This window comes from Danaus plexippus, assembly GCF_018135715.1.
Source record: "Danaus plexippus chromosome 3 unlocalized genomic scaffold, MEX_DaPlex mxdp_25, whole genome shotgun sequence".
NCBI classification, from domain to species: domain Eukaryota; kingdom Metazoa; phylum Arthropoda; class Insecta; order Lepidoptera; family Nymphalidae; genus Danaus; species Danaus plexippus.
In genome coordinates, this window is record NW_026869844.1 from 1,283,539 (window position 1) to 1,304,980 (window position 21,442).

Below are 21,442 nucleotides of genomic sequence, written 5' to 3' on the forward strand. Positions count from 1 at the left end.
TATAAGGAACAATATAAGATCCCAGAGGACATTTGTGCGCCGGCGCCAGACTTGATGTATTTCTGTATTCGCGAATTTTACAGCGCCTTGTGTTGATGGAGCTCACAGTCAGTTGGGAAACCAACAACCCCAAAAAAAAAAGTAAAAAGTTTTTGACATACATACATACATAATTCTTGCAAAAAACAGCAAAATACAACCCAATAAAGTATGTGTCGCTTTCGACTGACGGGAAGTTGTGACAATTTCACAGAGATATCTCTAATTCTAATATATTTTAATAAAACTAACATAACACCGGTAACATTATTAAAATATCAAAAGAAACGTAAAAGACGTGAACGGGATTATATTTTTTTACGTTTATATTTTACTTGACATTCTCATAGATTGACTTTTGTTGTGATTTTAAAGTGAAACATTTCCGGATTTCCTTCCGAGGTTGAGACGTGAAGGTTTTCGACCTATCAAAATACCACGGCTCCTTGGTCATTAATTAGGACCTTTACACTGGAACTTTGGCCGGATTTATATGCTCCTGTTAAATATTTATAAATAAACAATCCTTTCCACCTCTTAATATTATTTCTGATACTTTTTTTTATCTTAGGCTTTATTGACGTATAGTGAGTTTTTATTATATTATCTAAATAGATATTTGATTTATTAAAAGTTACTCTTTGTTTTTTTGACGACGGGGTGAAAGTGACCGACTCTTTTCTTTTACTCTGTCTTTACGTAAATCTCTGTTCTTACAAATCTTACAATGGACCAATGCTCTAAAATGTCTATATGTATTTTTAATGTTTAAATTTTCACGAAATTTCTTACTTATGTTTGAAGGAAAGAGCTATAGTTTTTTTGTATTCTTCTTTTCTAGGCCGCTTAAAGCTAAATATGAATCGTATAATATATAAGTATAAAATCCTGAGCACTTATAATTATTTATAGAATTTTGTTAAACTATTTCTACGACTCGACCATAAACAAAGTTTTACACTTCACGCATATCAAATGCATTGTTTTATAATGACCACCCTGACATTTTAAGCCGGAAACAGCGACGCCATTAGGGAGATGATAATACATAAAACGGTTTTCATATAAATGTTTTGATATGAATAATAAATACACGAAATAATTATTGAAGGCGTCGAATTGGAAACAAAAATGTTCTGAGTAATTTGTTTGCGAGCTGTCAAACAAAGTATTGCGACGGAAAAATTGAAATAAATCATAACAGAATAAAATTATTATATATCATATATATAATTTTATAATGTGCAATAATGTTTAAATTTAATAACCTTTATAATAACATCTTGGTGTTTGACGTAATTTGATTTTAATTAAGAGTTTTATTTCAAGACATTAATAATATCAAAGAAACCACATAAAAGTAAATATTTATATAACACTAATAGTTCCATGTAATAAAGGCAGTTATATATTTATCATATTCTTGAAAAGAAAAAAAATCAATTCTTGAAAAAAAAAATTGAAAATGATCTGTAAAGTTATTAAAAATTTTATTTATATTCAGTCTCCTTCAACAAATTTATTTATTTTAAGTCAAAACTGTTTCAAATCGCAAGCTTTCCAAACATAAGAATATATAAGGAATATTCTATGTATAACTTTTTTAATTCTTAAGATCAAATTTATAATCGTTCAAAAACTTTTTAATAATGTCTGGACTGCGTTTTAATAGAAATGAAATAAAATATTTCTATTATATGTATATATATATATATATAGCCATTATTACATGGTTAGCTTTTTTCTTTTATAGAAAGAATATTTTGAATAGATCCATAAGTAAACTTCTCGAAGATTATTGTAAATGACAATAGTTCTTCGTCAAACGAAAAAATTGCCCATTATGTTACGTACTACTAATATAATTAATAGGCTAATGGCTGATGATCTCAATAGTATGTATTTCGTCTAACGAATTGTCGAAACGTCATCCAGATTCTAGAAGGTTATAAAATTTTTACGATAAAAAAAGCAATACAAATATCTTCTAATAAAACCGTTAAACCTATTCAATCAGCTAATCGAATATTTTAATGTCAAAACACAACACAGATGTGCAAAAAAGATACAGATAAAAAAAAAAATCTGCGGAGTCTTCACAAAAAAGGTCGCATTAAATTGTAGCTAACATTATACGTTTCCTTCGTTCACCTTGATAACAAAATCATCACCTATATAAAACTATTCGTTGTCATCATGTCGTTCAGTGTTCGTTCCGTCACACAGACACACATACGTGTAGAAAAAAATATATAATGAAAATGGTTCACTTAATAAATATTGTATTGTTCACTGTGATAAGTGGAAGCGTTCACGCCGTTATACGTAAGTGTTTAAAATAATATTAGAAATTCATTATATATTTTAAATTATTTATTTAACTACAAAAATAACGAACTCCTTAACTCATTTGTTTCTCAATAGAGTTGTTTATTATTGAGGCTTAAGAATTTCCAAAACGAATGAGTTATAAATTTTTTTTAGGTAAAATAAAAACATCCAATGTATTATAATAAATACAAGAATAGTCCAATATATAATTTCCTTATTATGCTATATAAATAACAGCATCCATTGGAATTTGAATACTAAACAAAACAAAATATTAATAACTGTTTATTAAATAAAATTTTAAACAATAATTAATAAATGCTTACTTATTTTATTTATTTGTGCATATATATATATATATATATATATATATTTTTTTTTTGTTATAGCATTGTTTACATTGAGATCACGATCTCATTTATTCAGCATATTTATAGTGTACATAACATTAAATGTATTTGTCATATAAATGTCGGTTAAACATTTTTTTTTATCTATGTACTTAGATGTAAATATGAGACAAAGGATCTATGTCGTATAAATCACACATACAGACAAAAAAATCGTCTAAGAAAATAACTGTTTTTATGCAAATGTATGCACTAATTGATTCACTTGTATTGTTTTAAAGCCGGACCTTACAACTTAAAGCACACGGTTTTTCCATTTCATGTTATATTAAATGACTTTATCGCTAGAACCGTATTTTTTGGAGATGCTCAATTATTTTTTCTATAAAAGGATAATGTATTGATTTGATTTTCAATTGAAATATTAAATTGAGAGCATGTTTTGTCTATGTTTTTAGAAAAAAAAAAGTAATTGTTTTATATAAAAACAAATTACTTAATTATCGATTTTCACATCGTGTTCTCTTTGCTATATAAACTTCATTTATCGACCTAAATTTATTTTAATATCAAGGTGTTCTGTATCAAAAAAAAACTATTTTTTTTTTCAGTTCAACTCCGCTGTGGAGTTTAAAAATATGAATATATTTTTCAGTTATTTCATTTTCAAACAGTCTCTTTTTATTCGGTTATTAATTAATTCGTCTTTAATAAGCGCATAATACCTTGAATTCTTATAATTTCCATATAAATCAAGTCCAAACGATCTAATTAATCAAAATTCAATAACTAGTGGATTACATTGAAACACAAATAGTCTTATCTAACGAAACTAAAGGCTGAGAAATCGGCAAAAACCATACAAAAATTCGCCACGACTCGTAACGGCCTTCGTATAAGTAACTTGACATTTTAATTCCAAGGGAGCACGAGTAGACTTACTAAAATAATGAAAAAAATATATAAATATTCATAATCATTTTATAACCCGTACACTTTATTGTATATATAAAACATTTTCTTGTAATAAAGTGTATAAAACAAGGCATTCGGCGTGACGCAAATGCAAATTACAACATCATGTTATAATAACATAATATAATATAATGGAATTAAAACCTGCGGAATATTTAATATACGAAACTGGTACAGGAGTGTTTCCTGGTATCCCACATGAGCGTGGTATGTCTTAGACCAGTCAAACGAGTTTTGACCTGATTAATAATGTTACAAATGAAAATATATTTCATTGATGGCTCGATTACCGGAATCTTTTGCGTTTAAGATAGATTTAAAAAAAAAAGTTTTATTACGTATTTTTTAAACATAAATACTTTTTACTGATTTTTTTTTTTATTTAATATAAATGTAATTCGTTCGATCTCGTAAATTTTGAAAAACTATACAAGTTTTTTCGCTATGTAAATTTAAGTATTATGTTTTTTCTGTTTGTGCGTTGTGATTTTTATGTTTAATGCAGGTATAAAAACTGTTACAATATAAACAATTCTTTTAAATGAAACTAGTATTTTTCGGATAAACTACGCGTGATTTATTTTTGTAAAAAACTACATACATATGAGTCATCTCGTCTGCCCGTGATCACGGTTGCTGAAAAGTAACCGAAACGTCGGGAGTATGTTATTTTTTTACAAAAATAAATCACGCGTAGTTTATCCGAAAAATACTAGTTTCATTTAAACGAATAAAACTCGCGAAAATTTTAGATCTCATTATAAACAATTCTTGTCCCGGTTGTCTTTTAGAAAACGCGTTAGGAAAAGAAAAAGTTCATATTGTGTGGGTTAAGGGTTTAGTTAGATAGGATCTATAACGACTCGGTTTGCGGTTCTTATTAATTAATAAGTATTACATATAACATCATTAGCACATCACTTGTAGGAATCTTAACTTCAATTCATTTAAGCCTAGAGTATCAAACTATTTATGAAATAAAAATTACTTGTTTATTTAATTCTTTCTCGAAATGAGATTTGAAGGCATCCGACGACAACCAAAATAATTTGTTATTAATAAATTAAAAAAAAATATGTCAAAATAAACCGGGAACATGAAATATTAACCAATTAGTATCTAATAGACTTTGTATGCAAAAAAAAACATGGCCGATATATTTTTACACGTATAAAAGATTAAAGGTCTTAGATGGCTTTTTCGAATAGATATTTTTTTTATTTTTTGCTGAGCCTTTAATAGATATTTACTAATAAATGCATATTCAGTTGTCTGTTACAACTTATTGCTGGACGGTGTATATATATATATATTATCACCTCCTTTAAAATTAGTTTCAAAGACGCTTGTTACAAATGAGCTTTGGTTTCAATGCTTGTCATTAAACCTTAAACGAAGGTCCTAAAACATTTAACTTATATTATATTATAATACATTTTATAGGAAAACATAACATGAATTTAATTACAACTGTTGGTGTATAGTTGGTTGGCACGTAATGAAAATAGGTCTTAGTACGTTCAAAGTGCTGCCAATAGCGAGTTCTAGATAATTCTATATTATTGCTTGATCTTGGCTATTTGTTACAGCTTTTGTTAATGCGATAAACGCTTCCGCAATACCTCATGTTTATATCACATGACTAATATTTAAACTATTACTTCGTGTTGTGTCTTTATTTACGATGTTGTGTGTTAATTTATTTTGTTTTCTATCAAACATTCCGACGATTGATCTATGACGGTTGATCGTTTGTTAATTCAAACAGGACGCAGTGAGACACAAACAAGTTCACTGCATTTTATTACCAAGGAAGTTATTAATATACATTACTTAATAGGAATATTTTTTTTTGTTGCTTCCAGCCGACTACATTAAAGTTTGCAAGCGAGAACAAAACACTATCAATGAGTGCGTCAAAAATTCCATCTACAGCCTCCGACCAAACCTCATCGCTGGCATCCCTGAGCTGAACGTACCTCCTCTAGAACCGTTCTACATACCCGAGGTAAGAAGCTGGGTGTCATTGAGCATTATATGTTGGTTTTGTTTAAATATAACCTATTAAATTTAAATAAACGTTAAAATCTGCTTACGTAGTTATAATTCTTGCTTACTCTTTATGAAAAACATTGTGTTCACTATAGGAAAATTTTATGGAAAATTATTATTGTTGTTACATTTTATAAGTAGCTTTTTGTATGAATTTAAAATCTGTCTACTTGATACAAAAGTCGTTTATTAAATAAATAAAATGAAATGAAAAATAAACTAAAATGGTTAAGTCAATTATATTAATTGATGTTGATATAAGTAATTCATTATTTCGATTTTTTTATCTGTTTTTTTTTTCATATTCATTCATAAGTCGCTATTAAAATCGTACGTAGAACTCATTTTTTTTTAATCTATAACTCTCTACTCTAATCCTTTTCGAAATATATATTTTTTAATAATGAAAAATATCACATTTGGCTTACTACGACATGTTCTTTATAATTATCGATAATGATGATGATATCCAATAAACTCTGATTCCGATTTAGTAGAAATCGATAATTACATCACTAGGATACGGGAATGTTATAAAAAAGACAAGTCCAACAATACAATTGTCTATTAATTCGTGGGATTACTAATTGATTGCATTCTCTTAGTGTTTTATTTTCCTAGTTATGTAGATATATATGTAGAACGTAACCGTGAACATCAGAGGCAATAACAAACAATGACACAAGCCCGTTTAAAAGAAACACATTGTATGTTTAATTATAATGTTAATAATGATTTAATATCACTTATGAAGGTAATATGTCAACATGTGATTATTTTTTTTTTTATTAGCGAAACCTTTTTTTTATAAAAATAAATCGTTAATCAATTAAGAAACCTTGGATCGGTCGGTGTTGGAGCTCGTAAAAAAATATTCAAGCTTGCTTAAAGAGCATGATTTAATTTTTTTTTAAGTAAGTTAAGTAGAAATTTAAGTTTGGCGGCTTGTTCAATAGAGATTAATGTCCGACCGGTTATTTGCTTGCATATTTTATATAGATACTTTTTCTAAATAGAAAAAACAGGAAAAAAATACTCCCTTGGAACGGGTTTTGTGTGATAAATCTGATAACGACAGTTCTGTACGCACGTGACTGATTTCGTACGTACGAATATATTATATAATGCTTTATATATTAAGATCTATGAAATTATATTTTAGATTTTATGTACAGTTATTGTGCAAATAAGACGAGAAGAAAAATATATTTAAAGTTAGTTACGATACTTATACCAGTTAGAACAGAAAATTTTGTAATTGTTTAAAATTACGAGTATATGTTATGTATTACTTAACAAAATTTGCATTTTATACAACTTAAAAAAAACAACATTTAGGCCAGTTTCAATATTTTTCACGTATAATACAATGTAGTAACAAAATAATTTTTTTTAGATCGTCGCTGTCAGCGGGGACTTGCTGCCGTTGAAAGCATCTGGTAAAGATGTTAAGGTATCCGGCGCCGGAAACTTTACTATAAAGAGCATCGAGTAAGTCCCTGAAGTAGACATAATTATAACTATTCCGCTCACAAGTTCACTTGGATTATATGAAATGAAAATATAACTAATACTATAAATACGTAACTTTGTGACAGTGTGTGGATGTTTGTTGTTCCTTATTTTGTGAAACTTTACGAAAGATATGGGCTATAACCTTTAACGAAAATCTTTACAATCCGCGTGAGATCACTTTTCCACAAGAAGCCCATAGATGTCGCTACTGGTTAGTTTAAAAAAGTTAAGGTCTTACACAGCCTATACACTTCTGTGTAAGCCTAATTCGGAATTCCGAAGGCAAAACGGGCGAAGTCGCAAGTAAGAAGTAGTCATAAATAAAGCCAATTTACTACCTCACTGAGTCTATTGTATAAATTATGAATAAACTGTTAACGACATCTTTCACACATTAATTTAAAATGTGACTGAATCCTATTTGTTCTTTATGGCAACTGGTGTCTCTTTAGTATTAAGTTATAACAATAGATGGCAGCATTAATAATAATTTTCTACCGTATAGTTCTGGTTGAAACATTTGTCTACTAAAATGGGTATATCAGTGACTTTTACAGAAAATTAATTAAAGAGCATGTAATAATAATGAAATGTTGTCGTAGTGTTGTATGTTAGGTGTTTTAAGACTCAACCTAAGATAAGTAATAAAAGAAAATAAAAAAAAAACGGAGTAGGCTAAATAAAACCATTTTTATAAGAAATATTTCATCACTATCTCTTAAACGATTTATTTTAAATCCTTTTAGTATTATTAATAGTTAATTCAATGTAATATTTCGACAGTGTCGATGTTGATACTCTCTTGATACACGGTAAAGTACGTTTCCCACGCCTGCACCTAGACGGCCGCTACAACCTCGACACGCAGATACTCATCGTGCCGTTGAGAGGAGAAGGGAATCTGGTGGCTGATGCTAGTATGGTTTTATTTAATGTATATAGAATAATAATACAAAAAATACAAAGTTAAAATGTAGATTTGGTTTATATGAGGCTTGTATTGAATTTTATATACATATATCTAATAGAAGCTAAAGAATTTTTATAAAACAGGTCATATTATCAGCGATTAGGTACAATGATGTTTAAATGCTTGCAATATACAACACCTTGTAGATCTTTAGCCACTCGATCCTCAGAGCTTTACGAGTAAAATGAATTTCCTTGGCGTCATAAAAAAGCACTTGCATCTGATGAAAAAAAACGTATTAATGAAGAAGATGTCTCAAAAATATTAGATAGTTTCTTTAATCGTTTGTAACGTTTTCAGTAAAATGCGACGCTGACGTGGTTTTGAAGGCGGAAACCTACATGAGGGACGGTGTGCAGTACATGAAGTTCACCAGTATGACTGTGGACATCCTCATCAAAGATTACCGTATCAGACTGGACGGACTCTTCAATGGAAACAAGGCTCTGGGTTTGTATTTCGAGAAACTTACTAACCGAATAAATTTGTCGTTTTAGAGACAATTTTTGTTCATTATATAGGTATTGGGACACATACATATGTAGGCTTAACTGGAATATAACTATAATTTAATCGTCCTTTATCCGTTTATTATACATGTCTTTGATTGTATACTTAAAAGCGAATATGTAGGTGTAATTAAGGTATATAAGGTCTTGTCGTTTTGTAAAAAATTCCATTACGGTTACAGGAGATGCAACCAATGAAGCAATCAACCAAAACAGAGGAGAGTTTTTGAAGACAATGCAGCCTTACATAGAGAAAACAGTCGCTAAGATACTTTTAGACGCAGCGAACAAAATAGTATATAACCTTCCGTTAGACGAAATGTTACCTAAAGTTTAGTTTTATAAGAGTTATAATATATTTATATAGAATAAGACAATGTAATGTTAGATCATCACAAATGTTTAATACTTAAAGGTATTTAAACAACATACGTACACGTTCTATTCCATGTAATCAGCGTAATGTTTAAAACCCAATAACATTTGTTGCAAAACGAAATCACTAGTTGTTATGTACATTGCATTAGTTATTTAATATTTTCGTATACCGAAATGACCCTAATTTTTTTCTACGTAATTTTTTTTTTACGTAACCGTAAGCAACGTTATTTATTTCGGCAACGTATTATATTACGTGTGATAATAATTTTGTAACGATAATTACAGTTACAGGCAATTGTATTTATTTAGTTCCAGTTGTTTGAAATTTATTATTTATTGTAAATAATTGATATATATATTTTTATTTTCATGCAAATAATAAAATAATTACGTTTCAATATAAATTTGAGTTATTGTTTTCGCCATTTATCTTTGTCTCCTTTTTATCGACCTCGTATAAAACTCTTTATTGAGTTTATAATGTAGCCGAACTGTCTTATATTTTTAATGAACATAGGCAACTTAAATTCTTGTACAAAGATTTTTAAAATTTTAGAACGTGGAATACTATTGAGAGCTTATTTGCCAGATGTTGGGACGGTAAAAAAAAATAAAAAAAATTCAAATTGAGAACTAGCCAGTGACAAGTTATATAGTTCAATCAATTTCTATACCTACTTCAAGTTTCATAAACCTTGGATAACGTTTTCTAATCTAATTCGCGGATAATGAATTCCTTTGGTTCGCATCCTACCAGCCGTCCGTAGTGCGTAATACCCGGTTGGGAAATACGTTTGATAATCATGTACTGAAAACCAGCAAAATACGTGAATATATACAAAGTTTTGAAATTTTCATTGTAGTCGTTCTGTTTATTGTACAAAATTTTCTTTGAATCGTTGACTATGTTCTGTCTAGAGCTTCACCTGAGTTTTGTTTCCTTGCCTCCACTATAACATATATGCGTATTAAAATTTTCAAGTCGACTACTTTTAAAGTACTAGTGCTCGACAGACATATTTATTTTAATGTAGTAAAGACAAACGTATTGCATATTAAGTTAAAATTTTATTATTTAAATAAAACTAATATTTTCGGTTTACTACGCTTTATTTTAAACTTCATTCTCCCGACGTTTCAATTACTTTGCATCAATCGTGATCACGGACAGACGAGATGAAAATTTTCCATTTTTCAATTATACCTTTGGTTGACAAGAAAATGTAAATACTGTCAACAACACTTAGAATGGGAGTTTCGTAAAAGGTTAGTTTAATTCTAGACCAAAGAGTCACAGAGAAAATTTATTAGGCCATTGAAACAATTCAAAATTTGAAGAAAATTGTAAGAACAAATTATTAATGTTCGCAACAACTTATGTGAATAGTATTAATTCATATATTTGCGATTAAAGCAAAATTTTGCAAACAATAAAGGATCGTTATATGTACCTTTTAAGTTGAACTTGTGTTAGGTCTAAGACTGTGAGCGTGTGGAGATTTAACATTCCTTACCAGCAAAAAGTGTCACTGAATTTGACAAATTGTATTTTGCACTTGTGAAATGATAAAATCATATATATCGGATTTATTATAAATTCATTGTTTTAAAGACAGGACGCCAGCCTCGCTGACGTCACTAATGTCACTTGTTTCAGTACGTTCTAGATATTTTAAAATGAAACTTCAATTCTTCTAAATGTTCTTGTATTTCTCGAAGGTTCTTTATGCTCCGCACTCGCTGAACTCTGCAGTCCGCTGTCGTGCGTTCAGACGTCATATTTATACCAGAATTCAAACATAGTTCTGTTCTCTTTGATTTCGTTTTACTTTTAACAATAGTAACGACGACCAATAAGTCGTTATAATAATTGATGCCAGTCTTGAGTTATTTTCATGTTCCATCCGTCATTGAAGCTGCTTGCGCCGATATATACATTAAGATAATTATGGGGCACTTCATCGAAATCGACTGATTGTGCCAAAAAAATGTATATAGGCACAATAAGAAACCTAGCGAAATGTTTAAAATTGATATAAAATTAGAAGAGTAAATAAAAAACAACAAAAATGTTATTAAAAAACCCGAATGTTAATTCAGCCAAAAAGATAGAAGGTTAGTAAAATACAATTAGTTCATTTTATTCAACTCTTTTTTATTATTAGCACGGTATTTCTTGTTTACTTTGACATTGACAACAACGATGAACTTTGACATAGATATTAGAGCTGCTGAGAGTTTTAAGTACAGTAATACGTGGTATTGTTTGATGATACTTACGTAAAGGTGGTGAGATCTTATTTCTACAGTTGCCAATATACGCCGGATCGCCTTGACCAGTTGCTTCACAGTCCCAGCGCCACTCGCTGACGGAAACGGAATTCATGTCGCTAATATACCCCTGAGATCCAAAAACTGCTGTTAGATTTATACCATGTAGCTATGTATAAGTTGGATATCCGAAAAATCATAGTTATAGCAGTCGCTTTGTTAGATTTTGGGTTTAAATAAAGAGAATTATACGTGGTAATTAAATAAATATTCTTTTAGCACTTAATAATCTCTGTTTTGTATATAATTATATATAAAGGGTCAATCTTCATGAATGTAAAGGTTAACATCTCACATAAATATTAGCAATGTGAAGGGAAACGCGAATGTGTCCTTTGTTCTATATTTGGAGCAAAACATTTTTATCGAATTCATAAAAACTACTGCCTTTTTGAAACACTTAGAAGATATAAGCACTGGTAAGAGATCAGCCCGAATTCTCTGTGAGCTCTGTGAGGCCATAACGTTAATCAATGTCGGGTATGTAGATTTTGATTAAATAGACTTCTAAAATAATTATTTTGCACTTGTTCTATATACTCAGAGGGAGCATCTATCCTTACGAATGGCTTATGGCTCTAGGTTTGCGTACATTAAGTTAGTTTGTATTATGTACCGTTCGAAAAAAAGAGACTCATGTGGATTTCAGTCAATACTGATTCCACCATAGATAAGATGAGTCCATAATTAATTTTTAGGGCCTAACATTAATTTTTAGATTAAAAATAAGGGTTTAGATGAAATATATGGTTCAAGGTTTAGAAAGAAAAAATACGAAGTAAGATAACGCAATATTAGTGACAAATAGAATGACTCCAGCTCTCGCTCAATATTATACACATACCATAACTAATAACTTGAATCTCTGCTAATAACATGATTCCTCATAGAATCTTAATCTGAATGAAAGTAAACATCACAACACTCACTGAACTTAACTGTTATTCCATCAAAACTATCACCGACCTGATGGAAAAAAGGGAATTTTGAATTCTAGCGAAGGAAGAAATTATATTACTTAGCTTAGGTATTCAAGCAGAACTGCTAGAATTGAAGTTGTAGAAGAATAATAGTAGAATAAACACGGTTACTGCTTATCATGAAGTTACAACAGCAAGGACAAAGTCCCGTACCAATGATTTTAAGTTGGGCATCTGAAGAAAGAAGGATTTTAATATAATAATTACGATAACATACATTTTTAATGCACAATTAACGAAGCTCTTTGACTACATTAGGTGTAAGTTATGTGCTAAATGTCAAAGGTTATAAAGACCGTAATTCATAATTTTATTTTAAAGTCCTTAAGTTATTTGATGAGTTTGCGAAATCTTTTTTTGTATGTCTTAAATGCCAGACTACTAGAGGCACAAAATTCGTGTTTACAACAGAAATGACATGAACAACACTTGTTTTTTTTTTTTTAATAGATTTTGGGAATCTGTAAATGTTGATGTATTGGTTCAAAAACTGAAGGAATTCCAGATACTACTAGATTCAGATCCCATTAAAAGACATTTTATTGTAACGAATTACATTCAACAAAAAACATGCTGTCACTATTCAAAAGTCCTCGTCTTGTACCTAATTTATAAAAATATTAGTTAAATGTTGACACTGCATGGTAAGGTACTTCGTAAACATCACTAACAATAAGTTAAATTAAGTCAATTTATAAATACTTAACATTATTAAGGTAATTATTTAATTGTTTGTGATTTTTTTTATATTTCAATTTGCTCGTTATATTTGAGTCTTTTGAATGGCCATGTTTAGCAGTAATATTTTCTGTAAGAATTATGTATTGGAAGAAATAAACAATAGTATTTGTAGATGATTTATTACGCGAAATAGATTTATTTTGTATATCGGAGGAAAAATTTAAAAGAAATTAATGTTAATTTACAATTTGTATAAAAAATGAAGTGAAATTATATATAAAAAAAAACGGTTTTAGAAACAAAAAGGGTGAAAAATAGTTTTGATTTTTCAAATTGATTATCACTTTGTTATTCATCATTATATAACATAATTTAAAAATAATATAAGTAATATTATTGGTTCAAATAAATTGGGTTAAAAGAAACCAAGTAAATTTAATAAATTTAATTTAAAAAGAAATACGGTTTTACGGAAATTATTAGAATCGATTCATGTATAATAAAAATTGTAGTTGTATTAATAATAATGAAACTTGTTTGTACATAAATTACACTGCAGGGTACAGCTTGCACCACTCATTATGCAACTTACACGTGATCCATTCACGTGCAACGAAGGAATTCAGCGTCCAGGGTAACTAAACTTCCACCAGCAAGGAGCGGATATGTCCACTCCAAAATAGAAAGCCGTCTTGCTCACATGTCACCAATTAGATAAGGTACGCAATAAAACATTGAGCAAACCTCATCCAGAGACATTCACATGTGTCCTAAGTTGTATTGGAGTGAGCAGCCGCAGTGCCGGTCGAAACAGCGAGCCGGTTGGCCGATTACGGCGGTGATTTTAATATTTGCGGTTATTTGAATTGTGCAAGCATGTTGACTCCCATCTTCCTCTTGCTCGCCTTGCATTTCGCGGCTTCTGATATACGTAAGTTGTTTACTGCATTCTCGTTATCCGTATTGGATAATCAATGATTTCTTTTCCTCGGATTATTTCATTGGACGTAATTTGTTTTTAATATTTCTCTGCGTTTCGACATCAATGATTGCTCTCATTCATCCAACTAATATCAGCATCTAAGTCAGGGCCAGTCCTTTATAATGAAGGCTTACAAAAACTTGTAATGATCTCTTGGACAGTGTTGTCACAGAGTTGCGGCACGCTCTACTTCTATCGCAAACACTCTCACGAACATAATTGATTACTGATTATTAATATTATTAATATATGCAATTTATAATTTAAATATTTGCACCACTCAATAAGAGAACGATTACTTTCGATGAGCTACCTATTAAATATGTGTATGTATTTGTGTTTTGTTAAATTTTATCAAAATCAGTTCAGGAGGATTGACTTACAACAGTAACAATTATCTCGTAGTTGTTATATTCAAGTATTTTCGGAATTACAAGACCCGAGGCATTTAAAATAAATGTTCTGTTGATATTTTGTAACAGAAATAATCACTGCTAACAATAAGATATAATTTTTTTTCAACTATGTTTTGAGATACATTTGCCACTGGGATATAAATTATATAAAATGTTTTGTTTTTATTAACTTTAATAAATGAATTTTAAAATAATGAAATGAATGTAAATGTAAATTCACGTAAGAAATATAAAAAAAAATGTTATCCATAAACGTTGTTGAGTGAATTCTGAACATTATTTATTTCTAGCCAATCTTTCAAAATCATCAATATTCACACTTAAATTAGAATTTAGTATATATATTTAGTAAATTGAAAAGCGTTATATTAAAATTATTGGTAGTCAAACGATTGCATATAATTTATCTTATTCCGAGTTGTGGCTTAATAATCACAGCAAAACTTTTGCAAGCAACAAAAATCATTAAACAAACCTTGATTATTCGATCGGAGAAAATAGACCACAGACGTTAGACCAAGGTTTCTATTAGAACTCATTTCCTGTTAATACAGCCTTAATATTGTATAATTAATTAATAAAGACTGTTAATAATATAAAAGGCAACGTAAAGAATTAAGGTCCTTTTACTTACAGATATTTTTTTTATTTCAGCACCATACATAAAAGTTTGTCAGAGAAAAGATCCCAACGTCGACAAGTGCATCATAAATTCTGTGGAAGAGCTGCGGCCAAAGATGAAAGAGGTAAGTTTTAAGATGTTGTTCATTGTAAATGACATGTAGAAATAATGTTTCAAGCATCTAAAAAGCAAAGTCCATATAAAATTTGACTCTAAGAAGACGGTCCTTCGGCAGTCGGTGCTTCAGCAGGTGGGGAGTCAGCTGGTGGTAATTCGGCAGGTGGTGATTGAGCATCCGTTGTTTCGGGAGCTGGGTTTTCAGCTGCTGGTGTTTCTGGAACCGGTGCTTCAGCAGCTGGTGATTCGGCGGCAGGAGTTGCAGGTGCATCTGGTGGGTTACCTGAAGGTGCAGATTTGGGAGGTGTCCCTGAGTCCGCGGGACTGGGTGATGGTGCATTGTCTCCTCCTGGCGCTGACTCTTGACCTGGAGCGGAGTTATCTGGCGTTTGTTTTGTTGGTTCCGGCACAGATGTCGGTTGCTGCTGTGAACTTGGGTTTTGAGGTTGTCCTGGACTTCCATTCTGAGCTGGAGAAGGTTGTTGGGGTGCTTCTGGCTGCTTTTGAGGTGAAATATTTGGTTTTTGATTTGAATCTGTTTTACTTGGCTCTGATTTTCCAGCTGTTGCGAGGGCTGAACTATTTGCACTTGATTTTGAAGTATCCTCTACGTATACGTCTTCTGTATTACCGGAAGTCCCGTTACTTTTCTCATTAAAGGCAGCAATTAAATCAGTGTTCGATGTCGAAGCTGCTGCCGACGTCGAAGCTGCAGCACCCTGTGCTGCTTTAGCTGTAGAGTTGCTAACGCTGGTGGCTGTATTTTTATCTCCAACATACACAAGTGTATCATAAATGTCCTTGTCTTTAGCTTCGTTGGCTTTTTTAGGATGTTTTCCTTTGAGATCTATAACAATATTGGTCCGCGACGTTGGTCTCCGATCCATTACGGTTCTCGCATTCGGATTAAAATTATTACATTTTTCACATCTATTGTTACGACATTTGAAACACTGAGGATCTTTTTTGGTAGGATTTGGTACAAATTTCACAGGATCGATTTCAGATGGGTATTTGATAGTGACGTTGGTTTTTGAGGGTACCCTCACTTGGATTACGGTACTTCGTCCATTGCAGGCCCGGCTTGCAACAAATTTATTCTGAAAAAAATAAAAGTGTATGTATCTATATCATACGAGTTAGAAATCGTCATTAGAAAAGAACGTGAGCTCTTATGTGACAGACTATTTTGATAAAAATTTTACTTATATATGTATATTTACCTCACAAATTAATGCAAGCACAATAACAATGAGTGTAGTATACAGCCCCATATTCAGCACTCGTTGTTATAAAAATGTTGCACAAGCCTTTTATACATAACACATGTTGATATAACTTTAAATCCTTTGTCATGTTTGAATCACTATCCTTATCAATATATTAAAACTCACGTAGGATTCACATTTTAAACCCATTTACTATCTTAGCTCAGGTGTCATTATAAAATATTTTATATTTTTATTTACGTCAATGCCACACGAATGATTATAAGAATTGTTTCAATACAAACACTTTTTGTTTTTGAACCGAATCTGTAATGTATTCTCTCTGATAGACGAATATTTTCCGTGAAATTTCAATATAATAGTGACAACTCGTTTTTATTATTATATGTACTTATTATTAGGTATTTAAACCAGTGGTTACTTGTGTTTACTGTAACGTGTTTTAAATATTACTATGACATACACGCTGGAATTTATAACAATTAATTATTATTTAGTGCTACAATAGATTTGTCATTATTGGTTTGCAATCAAAACAAAAACAAGTAGCAAATTGGTTCTGAACAAATAAAACTCTGGCTTTCATTAAGCAATACACTAGGCATAAAAATAGCAAGTTAATTTAAGCTGTAAGTATGAAATAGGTTTAAAATTAATATTACCTATTCTTTATTTATAATATTATTAGACAATTTCTACAGGCCACTTGGGATGTACATTTTTTTACATATCTTTTTTTACGAGTAGATATCTTTATTAGCTCCGTGACATTAAAATTGTATGATACTTTGTTAAACCCTTTTCATGTTTTGCAAGAAAATAGAAGTATAAAGACGAGATAGTGAGAAACATTTTTGTTTTGTGACAATTATTATCATTCAAATAAATGACAGTTGTTGAGTCAGCTCATTATTTACACTATATTATATTTGAATAACATAAATGAATGTCATTAAAAATATGATGACATAGAAAAATGCAATTAATAAAAAAGTCCCTTTTAGCGAAAATTTGAAAGTGTGTCATTGTCATTGAATTTCGTAACAAGTTAAGAGTGTCAAGATAAGTGCTAACGTAAATACAAAATAGATTCGCGGTATTTGCATAACAAAAATAATAATTATTAAACAAACTTTACACTCCGGCTATGAAAGGACAGTGCTTTAAAATGTGCCCAAGGTTCTTGGAAAGATACATCGAAGCTCATTCAATTTATTTGATGATACTTGTCGGGGGGATGGCGACGAATGCTTTGGCGATACCCGCCCCTTTGACATATGGGTACATGAGGAACACGGGTTGGTTTTTAGTCAGTAAGAGTCTGACAGTCCCCTTCGCCCTTCCCCGAGGGCAACGGGGCTCCATGAGGATTTTCCAACCCGACACCAAAAAAAAAAAAAATATTTCATGAAACAAATTGAAGGTAAATTGTAGATTTTGGAAATTATAATCTAGAAATTATATTTTGGGTCTTAAATTTTTTATGTTATATAGTAACCTGCTTCAGACGTATTATAAAATTTAAATTATGATACAGTTTATCTATTGTGGAACATTAATTGATCAATAACTTAACTGCCATTAATTTTAACTGGTGTTGTCAATCATTATTTATACGTCATAAACCGGGCTTATTCCTAGCCTCTGTTTTTTAGTTTTATTATTATATCGTTCTTATTTTCCACCTTAGTCATATTTTAATGGGAATTTAATTTAATTCCAGGGCATTCCTGAGTTGGAAGTACCGTCAATTGAGCCTCTTAGTCTCGGTCAGATAGCTCTGGCCCGCGGACCTCAGGGCGCTAAACTCACAGCTGTCGTCAACGATGTTAAAGTCAGGGGACCCAGCAATTTTATTATACAAGAGTTAAAGTAAGTTTAATATTAGCTATTTAAGTTTTTACACCATAAATCGAACATATAGAAAAAAGAAAATATTTACTTTCATTAAAAAAAATATATATTTAACCACTTTTAAAATTTTTGTTTCTGTGTTACAGGTCGGACCTCGACAAGAATAGATTTGATTTCAAGCTTCTTCTGCCAAAACTGGATTTCGCTGGAAAATACAAGATGGACATACAGGTGTTGTTGTTGAGACTTCAAGGGAGGGGAAACATTACAGGTTCATTCAGTAAGTTAAATTATTTTATGCGGATAAAACTAAAAGTCATGAGAAATATTCTGCTATGAAACTATAGTAAAAAAACTATGCTACCCACATCAAGGTAACATTGACAATATGGCTAGCCAAATTCCAAAACAATCTATTAATTAGTTAGTGAAGTATAAAAAACTACGGCTAATTTTAAAGTGTTAAGAGAATGAGCACAGATAATAGATTATGCTATATACTTGTGATATATTTTTTTTTGGTTTATAATATAAATAAGTTTTTTATATATGTTCGCTATCGGCGGGGCAGTGAATATTAATATTTACTGACGACGCAATTATATATTTTAAATTGGATTTACGGCTTTAATTAATAACAAAAGGATATTCTAATTCAGCGAAATAAAAATTATTTATTTGTTGTTTTTATTCTAACCCATCGTGTAACCTTGAACTCACTCTCGCAGCTTTTGAACATTTCAATTTGATTAAGGTTATTTAAGAGAAGGGAAGGAGGGAATCTGCTTCATATACCGGTTTAAGTCCTTATGCCATACTTTTTTTTTTTTGCTTGGGGAGATGGGATACTATTATGCCATACCTGTCTAAAACGAATTTTACCAATTTCGTGTATTAAAATATTTTTTTTCATTCTGTTATTGAGTATTATCGTTAAACCTGAGGCATTGACAGCACCTCCGGTAGAGTAGTGCCATCATTTAGTTAGAGTAATATTGTATTTACTAACGATATATGAATCCTTGTAGTTGTAAATGTTTAATGTAATTTTCAACAACAATTTCCGTACTGTTCGGCAACTTCATAATTTATCACAATCCTTTAATACGGATAACAATCAAATAACATTAATATACCGAGAAAATTTAAGTAATAATAATACTAATGTCGTTTTATGTATAATATTTTAATGAGAGATAAAAAATAATAATAAAGTCAGTACCTAAATAAAATCTATAAATGCATCACCTGTTTGTTTAGGCGTGTGTTAATCGGTGTGTTACGTTAATAGCTGAACCGGGGTTTTTGCTATTACGAGACCAGATACAAGTGGGTTAAAGGCCCTCGTATGCTATACTCAATGCTCAAACATCGTAAACGGTTGTTTTGAAAGATGGTTCAAACGAATTGATGTAAATACCGTGGAATATTGTTAAAGCGATACTACTTACGTTGTGTATGAATTATAAAGATATATAAAATACTCGTAGAAAAACATTGGCCTTTTATACAGAGAAGAGTAATGACGCTATTTCTTTATGGTATTTAGATCAGAGGTGAAGTTATTCGGTATTAAGGGAAAGCCAAGATTTTTAAAATGTTATCCAATGTCTCATCCTATCTCTAAGGTCGTATGTTTAGTTTCCAAAAACTATATAATTTATACGTTTGGAAATTGAATTTCAAATTGCTTGTTAAGTTATTTTTTGCTGTTACGGCACTAAATTTCTCTTTATTGAAATATTTGATTTAAGACCATTAGGTGCCGTAAATATAATATAAACATTTATATTGATATAAAAATATTATTCCATGCTCTCAACTTAATCGCAGTTAGAATGAAGGGCCTTTACCAAATTTTGATAAAAGAACTGATCATATTTGCATTAGGGTACATCTAGGACAAGTTACACTGATCACGAGGCGATACGGACATATATTTTGGCTGGAGATGGACGGTTGAATTAGAAATTTAAAAATCAAAAGCTCGCGTGTGTAATGTGTTTAAACTATGGTTCACATAACAATGAATTAATATGTTACAGAGGACTACGCTTGCAATGTAACAATGCGCGGCCACAAAGACAAGCGCGGTGATAATGAATATTTGACCTTCGAGCCTATGAAGGTCAAACTTCGCGTGGGAGAATCCTCCATCTACCTGACCAACCTCTTCGATGGCGATCCAGTCCTCGGGCCAGCCACCAACAGGGTTATCAACGAAAACTCACAAGTGTTCCTCTCGGAAATAAGTCCAGTGTTAGAAAGGTCGCTCGCCGATCTCTTTACGGAGATGGCAAATAAGATTACATCCAAATTTACTTACCAAGAACTTTTCCCTTGACTTTATTGGATGTTGATTTAAGGAAAAATGTGATATTTTTAAATGAATTATGAGATTTGGAGCATCCCAAAAGTAGTGCTCAACGCACATAAGTATTTAAAACTTGTCATAGTTTTTTTGGTTTGATGAAAATTTTATATATTTTAAAACTTCGCACCCCTATGTTAACATTTACGCTATTTTAAATATGACTTAGTATACTTTTTAAATGGTTCCTGGTGGTTTACAGATCTGTATAGAATTTATAAAATGAAAAATCAGTGCGCTATTGAGTACCTTGAGGGCGTAGCAAAGCTTGCAATTTAATATATACACATCTAAAGGACATTTTACAATTGACTTTATGAAAATATAATACATCATGAAACTCATTAAACTTTGAGGAAACTTCTTAAATTTACAAGCATTGAATACTTAAGATTAAATAGTAAATATATTTTTAGTTTGTAGAAATTTAAGTTTAAGGCTTTTACAAAAATCTTTTCATATATAAGTTGTTTTATTCGCAAACCTTGTTATCTACACTTTGAGTTTTCTTTGTCCAATTAAACTGTTTTTAGTACTGAATACATAAATATGAAATAATGAATATTTTGGAAGTTTCCATAATGGTTAGACTATGTAGATAAATAATAAGGACAGAGAAATGCTTGGAATTAGATATCACTTTAGTTCCTTTACCTTTAAAATAAAATAATTATTTACAGAATGATATAAATCTTCAATTATCACAAGTCTCTTTTCTTTCGATATAAAATTTCATT

At 30.6% G+C, this 21,442-nt stretch overlaps 2 protein-coding genes across 2 annotated transcripts; both read left to right on the plus strand.

The window, feature by feature from the left end:
• The first annotated feature begins 2,218 nt into the window (after positions 1–2,218).
• Positions 2,219–9,526, plus strand: LOC116769961 (protein takeout-like). The gene is made up of 6 exons (XM_032661200.2): positions 2,219–2,364; positions 5,561–5,703; positions 7,144–7,238; positions 8,046–8,179; positions 8,533–8,682; positions 8,924–9,526. The coding sequence occupies exons 1-6, from the start codon at positions 2,295–2,297 to the stop codon at positions 9,076–9,078; spliced, it is 747 nt and encodes a 248-aa protein (XP_032517091.2). The 5' UTR covers positions 2,219–2,294; the 3' UTR covers positions 9,079–9,526.
• A 4,251-nt stretch (positions 9,527–13,777) lies between these two features.
• LOC116769980 (circadian clock-controlled protein daywake-like) lies at positions 13,778–21,186 on the plus strand. Its single transcript, XM_032661233.2, has 5 exons — positions 13,778–14,045; positions 15,167–15,258; positions 18,204–18,352; positions 18,481–18,614; positions 20,380–21,186. Exons 1-5 carry the CDS (start codon positions 13,991–13,993, stop codon positions 20,676–20,678), a joined length of 729 nt encoding a protein of 242 aa, XP_032517124.1. The 5' UTR covers positions 13,778–13,990; the 3' UTR covers positions 20,679–21,186.
• The last annotated feature ends 256 nt before the right edge of the window (positions 21,187–21,442 follow it).